General features: G+C 46.9%; 2 protein-coding genes across 2 annotated transcripts; both read right to left on the bottom strand.

Moving 5' to 3' along the window:
* Positions 1 to 851: 851 nt before the first annotated feature.
* On the bottom strand, positions 852 to 1,418 carry LOC137312585 (gastrula zinc finger protein XlCGF7.1-like). Its single transcript, XM_067979115.1, has one exon. The coding sequence runs from the start codon at positions 1,416 to 1,418 to the stop codon at positions 852 to 854; it is 567 nt and encodes a 188-aa protein (XP_067835216.1).
* Positions 1,419 to 7,636: 6,218 nt separating this feature from the next.
* Positions 7,637 to 12,871, bottom strand: LOC137312584 (probable G-protein coupled receptor 139). The gene is made up of 3 exons (XM_067979114.1): positions 12,851 to 12,871; positions 11,846 to 11,996; positions 7,637 to 8,541 (listed from the first exon to the last, which is right to left on the bottom strand). The coding sequence occupies exons 1-3, from the start codon at positions 12,869 to 12,871 to the stop codon at positions 7,637 to 7,639; spliced, it is 1,077 nt and encodes a 358-aa protein (XP_067835215.1).
* Positions 12,872 to 16,085: the final 3,214 nt, after the last annotated feature.

The following is a 16,085-nucleotide window of genomic DNA, read 5'->3' as shown; positions in this document are numbered from 1 at the left end:
TACACTCTCCCCTATCACGGACTCTACTTATCCATTTAAGCTCATCCCACACCACATGTACACTCTACGCTTTCAGTGCCGGTTCACTCAGTTCTGTTGTTCACACAGTCACTGCCGGGGCACTCAGCCCTGTTATACACACAGTCAGTTTCGGGACACTCAGCCCTGTTATACACACAGTCAGTTTCGGGACACTCAGCCCTGTTATACACACAGTCAGTTTCGGGACACTCAGCCCTGTTATACACACAGTCAGTTTCGGGACACTCAGCCCTGTTATACACACAGTCAGTTTCGGGACACTCAGCCCTGTTATACACACAGTCAGTTTCGGGACACTCAGCCCTGTTATACACACAGTCAGTTTCGGGACACTCAGCCCTGTTATACACACAGTCAGTTTCGGGACACTCAGCCCTGTTATACACACAGTCAGTTTCGGGACACTCAGTCCTGTCATGCACACAGTCAGTTTCGTCACACTCAGTCCTGTCATGCACACAATCAGTGCAGGGGCACTCAGTCCTGTCAGAATGGACGTCTTGCACATCCATCTTTTTAAAAGGTATAGGATCTCAGTTCTAAGATCGATTCTCCTCACTTCATAATAAATCCTCAATCAGTTTGTCTTATCATAGAGATATCAAGGACTAGGCGCACTCTGTTTAAAAGAAAGCTGATTTATTTGACACTTGTACAGAATTGTAAACTCCAGCTCAGTTAAAGGGGTTATTAACATCAGAAACAAACCCCAACTGTCAGAATGAACATGGTTGAGTCCTGGATGTGATTAACAGCAGCAACAACATCAGAATCCAACCCCTGCAGTCACAGGTGAACTCGCTGATGACTCAGTAGGTGGGACGAACGAATGAATCCCATCCCACACAAGGAGCAGGTGAACGGCCTCTCCCGGTGTGAACTCGCTGGTGTGTCAGCAGACCCCCCGTTCTTTTGAAGCTCTTCTCACAGACAGAACATTTAAATGGTGTCTTATCAGTGTGAGCAATTTGGTGTCTCAGAAGGTTGGATGAACAAGTGAATCTTTTCCCACATATGGAGCAAGTGAATGGCCTCTCCCCAGTGTGAACTGGCTGGTGACTCAGCAGGTGGGATGATCGAATGAATCCTTTCTCACACTTAGTGCAGGTGAACGGCGCCTCCCCAGTGTGAGTGCGTTGGTGTGTCAGCAGATACTTTTTTCTTTTAAAGCTCTTCTCACAGTCAGAACACTTAAAGGGTCTCTCATCAATGTGAACAAGTTGGTGTTCAGTGAGGCTGGATGAGAGAGTGAATCCCTTCCCACACACGGAGCAGGTGAACGGCCTCTCCCAGGTGTGACTGGGTCGATGAGTTTCCAGCCGGGACGAGTAACTGAATCCCCTCCCACAGCCCCCACATTTCCACGGTTTCTCCATGGTGCGGGTGTCCTTGTGTCTCTCCAGGTTGGATAATCTGTTGAAGCCTCGTCCACACACAGAACACGTGAATGATTTCTCCCTGCTTTGCAATGTTTCTTTTCCGGCTGTGTAACTGGTTAAAACTCTTTCCACAGTCAGTGCACTGGAACACTCTCACTCGGGTGTGTGTGTCTCTTGGTGCTATTCCAGTCACAGTGATGTTTGAAATGTTTTGCCACAGACAGAACAGACAAACATTCCTCCTTCTATATTCAAAGCACGATGATCTTCGGATGCTGGTGAATAGAGTGGCTGTCAGATCTTAAGTTTCCCGTCTGCAACACGTCCCCTTCGAATACCCTGTGAAAGGAGTTTACACTGTGAATGGAGGATAGAAATTCACAACAGGCAATTTTAGTTTCTATGGAAAATTCTTCCTGCTCATTCCCCCAGACTGTAAATCCCTGTCCCACTCACTCACCCTCCTCCCTCTGCTGAAATGCAAACCCATCGGACTATCTCCAACATTTTTCTTTCTATTTAAGTATTCTCACTCCCCTGAAGGTGCTGATTCTGGCTGGGTGTTTATGCTCTCGTCCTCTTTTCGACACCATGTCCCTCCCTGAAGCTGCCTGTAAGCTGTCCATCTGTGATATCTCCCACTTTTGGTGATGTTGGCTCCCTGACCAGTCAGCCTTTCTTCCTCATTTGCAAACTCTCCCTGACCCGTAACCATTTCTCCTTCATTTCCAGACGCTTCCTGTTCAGTCACCATTTCTGCTTCATTATCAGACACTCCCTGACCCGTCACCATTCTTGTTCATTTAGAGACGCTGCCTGACCAGTTACCATTTCTGCTATATTTATATACACTTATATCTGTATATCTGTATCTTATATAACCATTGCTCCTTCATTTACGGACACTCACTGACTCGTCACCATTTCTCTTTCATTTACAGACACTCCCTGACGAGTCACGGTTTCTCCTTCATTTTCAGACTCTCCCTGACCAGTCACGTCCTCTCTCCACATCTCTCTCCAGATTCCTTTCACTTGTGAACACGGCCCTTTCCATCCACAACCTTATTGCGGATGGCTGCATTTAGGAACATAGCAACAGGAGTAGGCCATGCAGCCTCTCGAGCCTGTTCCATCATTCAATTAGGTCATGGCTGATCTGTATCTCAACTCCAACTACTCGCCTTGGCACGATAACACTTAATACGCTTGCCTGACAAAAATCTATCAATCTCAGTTTTGAAATTATCAATTGACCCCCAGCTTTCCGGGGGAGAGAGTTCCAGATTTCCACTACCGTTGGTGTGAAGAATTGCTTCCTGACATCACCCCTCAACGGCCCAGCTCTTATTTTAAGCTGATGCCCCCTTGTTCTAGACTCTCCCACCAGAGGAAATAATTTATCTCTTTCTACCCTATCAAACCCTATTATCTTCTTAATCACCTCAATTAGATCACCCCTTAATCTTGTATATTTATGAGAATACAAGCCTTGTCTATGCGTCTGTCCTCATCATTTACATAAGTGATCACTGTAAGTAGAGGATAGAAATTCACAACAGACAGTTCTAGTTTCTCAGTAACATTATTTTCTCCCTTCCCCCTATTGAGCTGCAAATCCGCCGTCCCACACACTCTCCCTCCTTGCCCCTATTAATCTGTAAATCCCTCGTCCCACACACTCTCCCTCCTTGCCCCTATTAAGATGTAAATCCCCCGTCCCACACACTCTCCCTCCTTGCCCCTTTTAGCTGTAAATCCCCCGTCCCACACACTCTCCCTCCTTGCCCCTATTAATATGTAAATCCCCCGTCCCACACACTCTCCCTCCTTGCCCCTTTTAGCTGTAAATCCCCCGTCCCACACACTCTCCCTCCTTGCCCCTATTAATCTGTAAATCCCCCGTCCCACACACTCTCCCTCCTTGCCCCTTTTAGCTGTAAATCCCCCGTCCCACACACTCTCCCTCCTTGCCCCTATTAATATGTAAATCCCCCGTCCCACACACTCTCCCTCCTTGCCCCTTTTAGCTGTAAATCCCCCTTCCCACACACTCTCCCTCCTTGCCCCTATTAAGATGTAAATCCCCCGTCCCACACACTCTCCCTCCTTGCCCCTATTAATCTGTAAATCCCTCGTCCCACACACTCTCCCTCCTTGCCCCTATTAAGATGTAAATCCCCCGTCCCACACACTCTCCCTCCTTGCCCCTTTTAGCTGTAAATGCCCCGTCCCACACACTCTCCCTCCTTGCCCCTATTAATCTGTAAATCCCCCGTCCCACACTCTCCCTCCTTGCCCCTATTAAAATGTAAATCCCCCGTCCCACACACTCTCCCTCCTTGCCCCTTTTAGCTGTAAATGCCCCGTCCCACACACTCTCCCTCCTTGCCCCTTTTAGCTGTAAATGCCCCGTCCCACACACTCACCCTCCGTGCCCCTATTAAGCTGTGAATCCCCCGTCCCACACACTCTCCCTCCTTGCCCCTATTAAGATGTAAATCCCCCGTCCCACACACTCTCCCTCCTTGCCCCTTTTAGCTGTAAATGCTCCGTCCCACACACTCTCCCTCCTTGCCCCTATTAATCTGTAAATCCCCCGTCCCACACTCTCCCTCCTTCCCCCTATTAATCTGTAAATCCCCCGTCCCACACTCTCTCTCCTTGACATATCCTCGCTGTTTGAAATCCAGATTCATCACAGCCTCTATTTTTTCTCCCTTTCTATCCTGAAGGTGCTGCGTGATGTTGGGATTCGGCCCCAGTCACTGATTGCCCTCCAGTTCCCGGCCAATTGGTAATTCTGCACTTGTGAGCCTATGCAGCGAGCTGCCGGCATTTCGACCATGGGGAGCAGCAAAGCCGCCGTCCCTGGCTGATTCTGTCCGGCAAAGCTGTGGCCAACGGGAGCAGATCAACAACAAGCTGCATTTACATAGCGCAGTAAAACGTAATAAAAACCAAGGCACTTTACAAGAAAGTAATCAAAAATAATTGACACTGAGCCAAAGAAGGAGGCATTGGGACTGAGCTTGGTCAAAGAGCTCAGGGCCTTGGCAACTGAAGGCACGGCCGCCAATGGTGGAGCGACGGAAGTGGGGGATGAACATGATGCCAGAGTTGGAGGAACGCAGAGTTCTCGGAGGCGACATGGAAAGAGGGAAATGAATGACCTTTAAAAACATGATCCACTTGGCACTGAAGTGTCTGAAACTAATAATAGGAACTCCAGGTAAACAAATACTGACAAATGTTAAACTATTTTCTTGACAAAATAAATCTCGATTCAGCTTTTAAAATAAATTATTAACAGGGGTTCCCAGTAACTCACCTGACTCGCCGACCAATGTTCGACCCTTCAAGCACCGCGATTGGTGCAGGACACCCTGCTCCCTTGGCCCTCCGGCCTGAGCTCTCTTCCTGTTGGTTCCCGGGGCAATCAATCACCACTCGCCAACATTACGCTGCCGGGTGAAGTTGAGGGGCTTTGAATCTGAGTTGAGAATTTTGAGAATCATGAGTCAATTCATAAACGGAACGACGTAAAAGCAATTAACATAAATCGTTCTCATTAATATATTCCTATATTGCCATGTGGGAAACAAGTGATGTCTGGGCTGTGGATGAATTTTTGCGCCCGGGTACAGAGCGTGTCCCTCTCTCTCCGCTTCAAGTGCGCTTCGTTCGGCTTACGGTCTCACTTACACACCCAACTGACTGGAGCCCTTTCATGTTCCTCCAAATCCGTCTTTACTTGTCCCATGACCACCCTTCCTGCCTTGCACCATCATCCATTTTGTCATTCCATCACTCCTGCCCTCCACCCTATCACAGACGTTCCCTTTGGTTCTGTCCTCCCAACCCTTTCCCTGGCTTTGTATTTGCTTAAAAACTGTTATATATTTAACTTCTTTCAGCTCTGACGAAACCTTAACTCTGACCTGAAACGTTAACTCTGTTTCTTTCTCCACTAATGCTGCCTGATTTGCTGAGGATTTATAGCATTTTCTGTTTTTCATTTCAAAGTTGCAGCATCTGCAGGATTTAGCTTTTGATCCGATAATCCTCGCCCTTCTCAACCCCAGCACAGAAATATCAGCAAGTGGGGTTTAAAATGGCGGATGATCTTACCCGGAATGGCCCGCGAGGTTCAATACGGCCTATCTCCAATGGAAGGGGCGCAGCGCGTAGTCGCCGTAAAAGCTGGTGGCCGGAGCATGGAGACTGAGCGGGGCCGAGCGGAGTCTTAGCAACACAGAATGCGGCTGAGGCCCCGAATCAGAGCCGGGGACCCTCAGGCTCCATTAAAGCCTCCATCCAGCGCCTGCCCCGTCCTACCCGCTGCTTCCCGGTTTCATCTCCCGTTTCCACCGATTCCGACTCGCGACAAACAACAGAACCAAGGCGTTACCAGAATGCAGGGCGGGCCTTGGGAGCATGCGCAGTGTGACCGGATATCAGCGCCTTGGAGAAATAGAGGGTTTTCTGGGACGCGGCGGATTGTGGGGCCTGCGGCGCCATTAGTCGCCGGATGTCGGTCATTGCCTCTTCCTTGTAACTTCAAATTCAGTTCGTTTAAAATTGAGAACACATCAGCCAGTTATGACAACTTATATAGCCAACTGTCATCGTGAAACAAATTTGCCAAGTTAGAATGTTCCTCTTCCAGAATAATGTGAATCTCTTTCCTGAGGTCATACAAGTGATGTCATACACCCTTGGAAGCACCCTGCCCCGTGACAGCCATCGTAGTTTAGTTTGAAACAGTAAATGAGTAAGCCCAGCTCCGATTTCTAAACATAACGCTTCAAAAACACGCAGTTCAGTGAGCTGCCTTTAATGAAATGAACAATTTTCACTACTTCCGTCAGTACTGCCATAAGGTCACGGCGAATACACTTGCAGGCCAAAGCTTCGTGGTGAATGAGACAGTGATTCCAAACAACAACATTACCAGCTACCTCAGATATTCATCTAATAAATCCGCTATTTCTACCTGTCATATTTGCTGCACCATCATTTTTAATTCCTTTGCCATTAGCCCAGTCCAATTTGTATTTTCCATCATTTTTTTATTCCTTCATGGGATGTGGGCGTCGCTGGCGAAGAAGCCTTGGCGAGTTGCTGCAGTGCATCCTGTGGATGGTACACACTGCAGCCACAGTGCGCCGGTGGTGAAGGGAGTGAATGTTTAGGGTGGTGGATGGGGCGACAATCAAGCGGGCTGCTTTGTCCCGGATGGTGTCGAGCTTCTTGAATGTTATTGGAGCTGAAGCGCATAAAATTACAGTGCTATGGAGAAAGAGCAGAGGAGTGGGACTAAATTGATAGCTCTTCCGAAGAGCTGGCACAGGAACGATGGGCCGAATGGCCTCTTTCTGTGCTGTACGATTCTGCGATTCTATGTACATGATTAAGACGGGGGGAAATGTTCCACATTGGGAGATGAAGAACTTCCATTTCCATAAAGCAAGTGAGAGTTCTTGCTCGGGGGAAAATTTAGAGCGAGAATTATGGAAGGGTAATTCTATCTTGGGGATTTTAAAAGTTTGCCCCTAATTGTAAGGATTATGCACTACCTGCAGCTCTCCATTTCTCCTCTGGTCTCCGTCTCTGCCCCTCGAGTTTTCTCTGTCGCTTGCTGATACTGTGTTTTTCTCTCTCGGTTTACCTCGTTCTTTCCCTTCCGGTTTACCTCTTTCACTATCTCTCTGTTTATCACTCTTTCTTTCTTTTCCTCTGTTTTTTTCTTTTTGTTTGACTGTCTCTTTCTCTCTCTATTTTCCTACTTTTCTTTCTGTGTATTTGATTGTTTCTGTCTGTCTGCCTGTCTGTCTCTCTTTCTCCCTCAATCTTTCTCTGTCTCTCTCTCTCCCTCTCTCTCTGCCTCACTGTCCTTCTCTCGTTCTCTCTTCGTCTGTCTGTCTGTCTCTCTTGTTCGCTTTCCAATTCTGTAGAGTGCACCTATTCTGATAAGGCCCACAGCAGTGAGTGTGATTGCCAAGTTTGACCATTATGTTATAGATGCAGAGCGGCCGTACACTTGAAGTCTAGCTGAGCTCTTCATTGCCACCTTTTTGAGCGATATTTCATGTATCGTAAGCAGAGCCTCAATAGGTTGGATTATCGATACAATATCATATCAGATGAAAGTCCCCTTGGAAGTGTAGGAGATGGAGAATGAAATAGAAAGTAGTTCTACCTTTCAGCTCTTTCTACAATTTAACTAATTTAACAATCAGATTGAGTGGGTATTTCACCGCATTCTTCAGTTCCTCTCTGAATTTATTCTGGGTCAAGACATAAATACACGTGTTTGTGCAGGAACTGAGAAGCTGCAGCATAAATGATGAGTGTTCTGTGATAAAATTAATGTCAGTGGCAGAATAATAATACCGAGTGCCTGCAATTCGTGCATAAATGTTATACACAAATTGTGTCAACCATAATAATATAAAACTCCCCGATATGCTGAAGAGTAAAATGATGGATTTTTTTCGGTTCTCCATCTCTGGATCCTTGAGATTCTCTCCATTGTTGCGGTTCCGGAATTCCCTGCGAACTCTACTGGCCACTAAAATACGTCTGATGGTCAGAACATTGAGGAGCAAAATCAGAAAGAACGGGACACAAGGGGTTAAAATGTTGTGAAACATTTCAAATGCGGCCCATATGGGTGAAGTAAAGAAGCGCGATTTAGTGATACAATACCAGGGAACATTATCAATTATAAATTTAGGTTCATATATAAAATACCAAGGGAGACTTTCTAAACAGCTCAGCACACTCACTGTTCCCAGAACCACAGCTGCCGTTTTCTCGGTGCAATATTTTGTTTTCAGCTTCTCACAACAAATGGCCACAAATCGATCAAAGGTGAAAGCGACCGTGAGCCAAACAGAAACCTCGGTGCTTGCAAAAACCATGAATTCAACGAGACAGCATACTGGAGTCATGTCCAAGAATGAAAACGCGATATATATTCCAACGATCCTCCTCAATATAACATCGGTGATAACGACCAGGAGATCGGCCACTGCCATTCCCACCAGGTAGCAAGTGATACATTTGGAGAGTCCGCACTTTCCTCGGGACAGGATCACAATCGCCACCAAGTTAACTGTAAGGGAGAGAAAAGGAAGCAGGGAAATTACTGATCAGCCCTGGAGTTAAAGCAGCAGTTTGACAGGGTCTGGGGTGAAATTTCCAGCTTTGTTGCTGCATCGAAGAGTGGAAAGTGATTCACTGACCTGGGCAACGCTTTCGGGCAGAGAAATGTTTTCAAACACAATTATCAATAATGAATTGGGATTTTTTAAATTATTATTCGTTCATGGGATGTGGGCGTCGCTGGAGAGGCCGACATTTATTGCCCATCACTAATTGCCCTTGAGAAGGTGGTGGTGAGCCGCCTTATTAAACCGCTGCAGTCCATGTGGTGAAGGTTCTCCCACAGTGCTGTTATGTAGGGAGTTCCAGGATTTTGACCCAGCGACGATGAAGGAACGGCGATATATTTCCAAGTCGGGATGGTGTGTGACTTGGAGGGGAAGGTGCAGGTGGTGTTGTTCCAATGTACCTGTTACTCTTGTCCTTCTAGGTGGTTGAGGTCGCGGGTTTGGGAGGTGCTGTCGAAGAAGCCTTGGCGAGTTGCTTCAGTGCATCCTGTGGATGGTACACACTGCAGCCACTGTGTGCCGGTGGTGAAGAGAGTGAATGCTTATGGTGGTGGATGGGTTGCCAATCAAGCGGGCTGCTTTTTCCTGGATGGTGTCGAGCTTATTGAGTGTTGTTGGAGCTGCACTCATCGAAGCAAGTGGAAAGTATTCCATTCCACTCCTGACTTGTGCCTTGTAGATGGTGGAAAGGCTTTGGGGAGTCAGGAGGTGAATCACTCGCCGCAGAATACCCAGCCTCTGACCTGCTCTTGCAGCCACAGTATTTATATGGCTGGTCCAGTTAAGTTTCTGGTCAATGGTGACCCCCAGGATGTTAATGGCGGGGCATTCGGCGATGGTAATGCCGTTGAATGTTAAGGGGAGGTGTTTAGATTCTCTCTTGTTGGAGATGGTCATTGCCTGCCACTTGTCTGGCGCGAATGTTACTTGCCACTTATGAGCCCAAGCCTGGGTGTTGTTCAGGTCTTGCTGCATGCGGGCTCGGGCTGCTTCATTATCTGAGGGGTTGCGAATGGAACTGAACACTGTGCAATCATCAGCGAACATCTCAATTTCTGACCTTATGATGGGGGGAAGGTCATTGATGATGCAGCTAAAGATGGTTGGGCCGAGGACACTGCCCTGAGGAACTCCTGCAGCAATGCCCTGGGGCTGAGCTGATTGGCCTCCAACAACCACTACCACGAAATTGATATAGAAAGTGAATAAAGTGAGCACCTTTTCTACTGGAAGGGCCGAGTGAGAGCACAGTGCCAGTGCGGAAGCGAGAAGGGGTTTTACTGAGCGGGAATCCAGCCGATTAAATCCGGATTTGGGCTGCAGACGGACGGGAAAGAGAGAGAAGGTCGGGAAGGTCGGACAGGGCGAGGTTTGTTGCTCTGGGTTAGGAGAACCAATAGGGGCCGGCACAATACGGGAAAGGCAGCTGGAGACGTAGCCAGTGAGTGAGAATGGGAGGGAGACAAGGAAAAGGAAATGTCGGAGCTGGAGGAGAGTCAGGAGCAGATGATTTGGGAAAGCGGATAAATTGAAGCAACGGATGATGAGGCAGACGATTTAATGCAGTGTGAGGAGAGGCTGTGATTCACAGGGAGAGAATGCAGCAGAGGGTTAGAGGAAATCTAATCTATAGATCCCACTAACACAACTCAATTAATAAATTCAACATTTATTTTCAATGATTTTTAGTGTCAGGGTACAGCTCGTTGGGTATAAAATGAGTTCAATAAATTTACTTTGCACATTCAATTCAAATTGAATTAAAATATATTCATTAAATTAGCCTCGATCTTTATTGAATTAAACTGATACACAGCTATTAGAATACAATATCCGAATAATTCAATACGATCAAGAAATGGCTGAGCCTATTCTTCCAATACATTTCAATTATGTTTTTTTTTATTTCGTCAGTAAATAAGTAAAAGGAACATTCACCTAAACAGACCGAGGACCTGATTGTCATAAACACACACTCGGCGAGAGCACAATAAACTTCTCACAATCTGACAACATCCTAATAACACTTTCAATTCACATTTCCTATTCATAATTGTACTGGAACTTGCAGTAGTTCATTCCGATGAATTGTTCACCCCGCTGCTGCTCTCCCTCTCTCTTTGTCCCTCTCTCTCTCCGTCTCACGCTTTCTCCTCTCGCGTTCCTTCTCCCGCCTCCCTCTCGTTTTCCTTCTCAGTTTCGTTCCCTATCGCTCCTCTCTATCTCTCCGCACTGAATCTACTCTCTTTCTCAATACCGCTTTACACATCCGAGTAAATTCTAACATCCTGCGCCTGCTTTCTCTTCACCAGCCCCGTGTTCCAATGATCCTATTTTTGGTGTCAGTTTAATAAATGGCGAAGCCTCTGTGAATAGTTTAATGTTTCGACAGATCATCCAAGTTTATAGTTGTTCACCTGCACTTTGGCACTTTATTTACAATGCACGGAATAAACAGAATCGAATGCCTCTTCCAGACACACCTCACAACAATTGAAATTCCTTCCACTGTAATTATAAAGTGCAACGTTAGATGGCGACATTGTCCAATTAACAAAACGCCAACATCACCGCAGCAACCGACAATCCACAGAATGGCTCATGATTCCAACAGAAACAATGCAAACTGATACAGCATAACCTCAAAACAGTGCATTTTACATTGAATTCATCCACAATGGAGCAGAGAAGGAGATGTGAAAGAATCAGCAACAAACTCAGTTCAGTAGGCAGACTTCTGATGCCGCATCAATTACACAGACTATGAAATAATCTTTCATAATAATGATAACCAATAAATACATAGAAATCCCAGTTAAACTGAACTCTGTTATTAGGCAGGGAGGACATTGCGCTACTTCCTTGTAACACTGAGTTCGTGAGCTGCCACATCATCAATCACTTAAAACACACTGATGAAAAAATATTCCAGGACAGGTTCGTCCCACAATATGAAACTGTTAACAGCCCGTGATGGACTGTTACCAGCTCTTAGCCCATACACCTGATTTAAATACATTCAGTACTAAGCGTAATCCAGTAACAATGCAAGGGTTCGATGTAAAAGGTACATTACAGATATAATGCAGCTGCTACAAGACCGAAAGAGCAGAGTCTTAAGTGATTCCATCAACTGATAGAACAGAACAGGCGGCTGTGTAAAACATGATGGGAGCATAAATGTGCCAAGTACAGCATCACAGTTAACAAGGATTTAAGCCATTAACAGCTGAGACAACGGCTTACCCGAAACTCCAACGGCTGCAAGAACAGGATAAAAAATGTCTTCTATCTGATAGATCAATGGATATCCCATTTCGGTGAGAAGCAGTGACTTCTGTTGGCCGGGAAACCGCAGCTCCGGCAGGCACTCTGAGCTGACACATTGCAACCAACCCTGATTTATACAGGGGATAAATCTCCACTCATGTGGTTTTACCCTGATCATTGCTGTTAGTTACAATCATTTGAACAAACACATTACATCATCAGGTTTGCCTCCTATGTAAATGATGATATGGATAAATCACAAACACCTCAATGCCGAGGACATTATCTTAATGAGACCACCCTCAGGAATAAAGTTAAAAGCTGTGCTCAGAAATGACTGGTCCAACAAAAATGAGCGGCTTTATTTACAGTTTTCATATAATTGTATTGACCATGTTCACTCCTGCCGATTCATTTCTACATTTTACCGATTTCTCCGCGTGTACACTGAATCCAGAAACACAAGCAGACCCGTTTCACTCTGTTCCTGCAGTGCTTAACAACGCTCTGTGTGAAAAATATTCTCCTAATTTCCCCCTAGTTGTTTTGCCAATTATTTTAAAGCTATGACCTCTGGTTACCTATCCAGTTGCCAGAGTAAACTGTTTACCCTATTCACTCTATAAAAAAACCCTCATTATTTTAATCACCTCTATTTGGTCTCCCTTAACCTTCTCTGATCTAAGGAGATTAATCCCAGCTTCTCCAATCTCTCCACGTAATTGAAGTCCTTCATCCACGGCATCACTCTCGAAAATCTCCGAGGTACCCTCTCGAAGGCCTGGACATCATTTTTAAAGTTTGGTGCCCAGTGTTGCACATAGTGGTTATGTGACTAGACCAGTAATCCAGAGGCCTAGTCTAATAATCCAGAATCATGAGTTCAAATCCCACCACAGCAACTGGGGAATTTAAGCTCAATTAATTAAATAAAATCTGGAATTAAAATACTCGTATCAGTAATGGTGGCAATTAAATTACCGAATTGTCGTAAAATCCCATTTGGTTCACCAATGCCCTTCAGGGAAAGAAACATGAAGTCCTTACCCGGTCTGGCCTATAAGTGACTCCAGACCCACAGCAATGTGGTTGATTCTTAATTGCTCTCTGAAATGGCCGAGCAAGCCACCCAGTTGTAAAATATGGGTAAAAAAAGTCACAATAAGAATAAAACCGGACCACGAGGCACTGGACACGACAAAGGCAATCCAAGCCCAGTCGACCCTGCAAAATCCTCCTCACTAACATCTGGGGAATTGTGCCAAAATTGGGAGAGCTGTCCCACAGACTAGTCAAGCAACAGCCTGACATAGCCATACTCACAGAATCATACCTTTCAGCCAACGTCCCAGACTCTTCCATCACCATCCCTGAGTATGTCATGTCCCACCGGCAGGACAGACCTACCAGAGGTGTTGTTACAATGATATACAATCAGGAGGGAGTGGCCGTGGGAGTCCTCAACATTGACTCTGGACCTCAGGAAATCATATGGCATCAGGTCAAACATGGGCAAGGAAACCTCCTGCTGATTACCACCTACCGCCCTCCCTCAGCTGATGAGTCAGTCCTCCTCTATGTTGAACACCACTTGGAGGAAGCACAAAGGGTAGCAAGGGCACAGAATATACTCTGGGTGGGGGACTAAAATGTCCATCACCAAGAGTGGCTCGGCAGCACCACTACTGACCGAGCTGGCCGAGTGCTGAAGGACATACATGCCAGACTGGGCATGCGGCAGGTGATGAGCGAACCGACATGGGGGAGAAACTTAATTGACCTGGGCCTCACCAACCCACCTGTCGCAGATGCATCTGTCCATGACAGTATTGGTAGGTGAGACCACCGCACAGTCCTCGTGGAGACGAAGTCCCGTCTTCGCACTGGAGACACCATCCAACGTGTTGTGTGGCACGGCCATCGTGCTAAATGGGATAGATTCAGAACAGATCTAGAAGCTCAAAACTGGGCATCTATGACGTTCTGTGGGGCATCAACAGCAGCAGAATTGTATTCCAGCACAATCTGTAACCTCATGGCCCGGCATATTCCTCACTCATCCATCACCAACAAGCCAGGGCATCAACCCCTGGTTCAATGAGGACTGTAGAAGAGTATGCCAGGAGCAGCACCAGGCACACCTAAAAATGAGGTGCCAACCTGGTGAAGCAACAACTCAGGACTGCATGCATGCTAAACAGTAGAAGCAACATGCTATCGACAGAGCTGAGCGATTCCACAACCAACGGATCAGATCAAAGCTCCCCAGTCCTGCCACATCCAGACGTGAATGGTGGTGGACAATTAAACAACTAACGGGAGGAGGAGGCTCTGCAAACATTCCCATCCTCAATGATGGTGGAGTCCAGCACGTGAGTGCAAAAGGCAAGGCTGAAGCGTTTGCAACCATCTTCAGCCAAAAGTGCCGAGTAAATGATACATCTCGGCATCCTCCCGATACCCCACCATCAGAGAAGCCAGTCTTCAGCCAATTCCATTCACTCCACGTGATATAAAGAAACGGCTGAGAGAACTGGATACAGCAAAGGCAACATCCCGGCTGTAGCGCTGAAGACTTGTGCTCCAGAACTGGCTACGTTTCTAGCCTAGCTGTTCCAGTACAGCTGCAACACAGGCATCTACCCCACAATGTGGAACATTGCCCAGGTACCTCCTGTCCACAAAAAGCAGGACAAATCCAATCCGGCCAATTACCGCTCCATCAGTCCACCCTCAATCATCAGGAAAGTGATAGAAGGTGTCGTCCACAATGCTATCAAGCGGCACTTACTCACCAATAAACTGCTCACTCATGCTCAGTTTGGGTTCCGCCAGGACCACTCAGCTCCAGACCTCATTACAGCCTTCGTCCAAACATGGACAAAAGAGCTGAATTCCAGAGGTGAGGTGAGAGTGACTGCCCTTGACATGAAGGCAGAATTTGATCGAGTGTGGCACCAAGGAGCCCTAGTAAAATTGAAGTAAATGGGAATCAGTGGGAAAAGTCTCCAGTAGCTGGAGTCATAACTAGAACAAAGGAAGATGGTAGTGGTTGTTGGAGGCCAATCATCTCAGCCCCAGGACATTGCTGCAGGAGTTCCTCAGGACAGTGTCCGATGCCCAACCATCTTCAGCTGCCTCATCAATGACCTTCCCTCCATAACGGTCAGAAATGGGGATGTTCGCTGATGATTGCACAGTGTTCAGTTCCATTCGCAACCCCTCAAATAATGAAGGAGTCCGAGCCCTCATGCAGCAAAACCTGTACAAAATTCAGGCTTGGGCTCAAACGTTGCAAGTAATATTCGCGCCAGATAAGTGCCAGGCAATGACCATCTCCAACAAGAGAGTGTCGAACCACCTCCCCTTGACATTCAACTTCATTACCATCGCCGAATCGCCCACCATCAACATCCTGGCGGTCACCATTGACCAAAAACTCAACTGGACGAGCCATTTTAATAGAGTGGCTACAAGAGCAGGTCAGAGGCCGGGTATTCTGCGGCGAGTGACTCCCCAAAGCCTTTCCACCATCGACAAGGCACAAGTCAGGTGTGTGATGGAATACTCTCCACTTGCTTGGATGAGTACAGCTCTAACAACACTGAAGAAGCTCGACACCATCCAGGAAAAAGCAGCACGCTTGATTGGCACCCCATCCAACACCCTAAACATTCAATCCCTTCACCACCGGCGCACTGTGGCTGCAGTGTGTACCATCCACAGGATGCACTGCAGCAACTCGCGAATGCTTCTTCGACAGCACCTCCCAAACCCGCGACCTCTGCCACCGATAAGGACAAGAGCAGCAGACACATGGGAACAACACCACCTGCACGTTCCAAACCAAGTCACACACCATCCCGACTTGGAAATATATCGCCGTTCCCTCATCGTCGCTGGGTCATAAACCTGGAACTTCCTTCCAAAGAGCACTGTGGGGGAACCGTCACCATTTGGACTGCAGCGTTTCAGGAAGGCGTCTCACCACCACCTTCTCAAGGGCAAATGGGATGGGCAATAAATGCCGGCCTCGCCAGCGACGCCCACATCCCATGAACGAATAAAAAAAAAAGTGAACTTGCACCATTTACTAGCCTCCACCACCCCATTTCCGCCAAGCGGGGATAATTAAAATCAGCCACACCTTTCCTGACCTACGCCCTAGTATCAATCTTCGAAGCTCACAAGTTGGCCCATTGTCTCAAACTGCATC

The sequence above is a fragment of the Heptranchias perlo genome, unplaced genomic scaffold (genome assembly GCF_035084215.1).
Source record: "Heptranchias perlo isolate sHepPer1 unplaced genomic scaffold, sHepPer1.hap1 HAP1_SCAFFOLD_43, whole genome shotgun sequence".
Taxonomy (NCBI): Eukaryota; Metazoa; Chordata; class Chondrichthyes; order Hexanchiformes; family Hexanchidae; genus Heptranchias; species Heptranchias perlo.
The sequence above is the reverse complement of the archived record's forward strand: the minus strand, read 5'-3'. Positions and strand labels throughout refer to the sequence as shown.

What these genes read in the sequence shown, in the direction of transcription:
- LOC137312585 (XM_067979115.1), bottom strand. Translation starts at nt 1,418, where the DNA reads ATGGAGAAACCGTGGAAATGTGGGGGCTGTGGGAGGGGATTCAGTTAC.
- LOC137312584 (XM_067979114.1), bottom strand. Translation starts at nt 12,871, where the DNA reads ATGGGATTTTACGACAATTCG. An exon ending in TGGGATTTTACGACAATTCG is followed by an intron (nt 11,997 to 12,850) that starts GTAATTTAATTG and finishes TGTATAAATCAG; the next exon opens with GGTTGGTTGCAATGTGTCAG. An exon ending in TGCAGCCGTTGGAGTTTCGG is followed by an intron (nt 8,542 to 11,845) that starts GTAAGCCGTTGT and finishes TCTCCCTTACAG; the next exon opens with TTAACTTGGTGGCGATTGTG.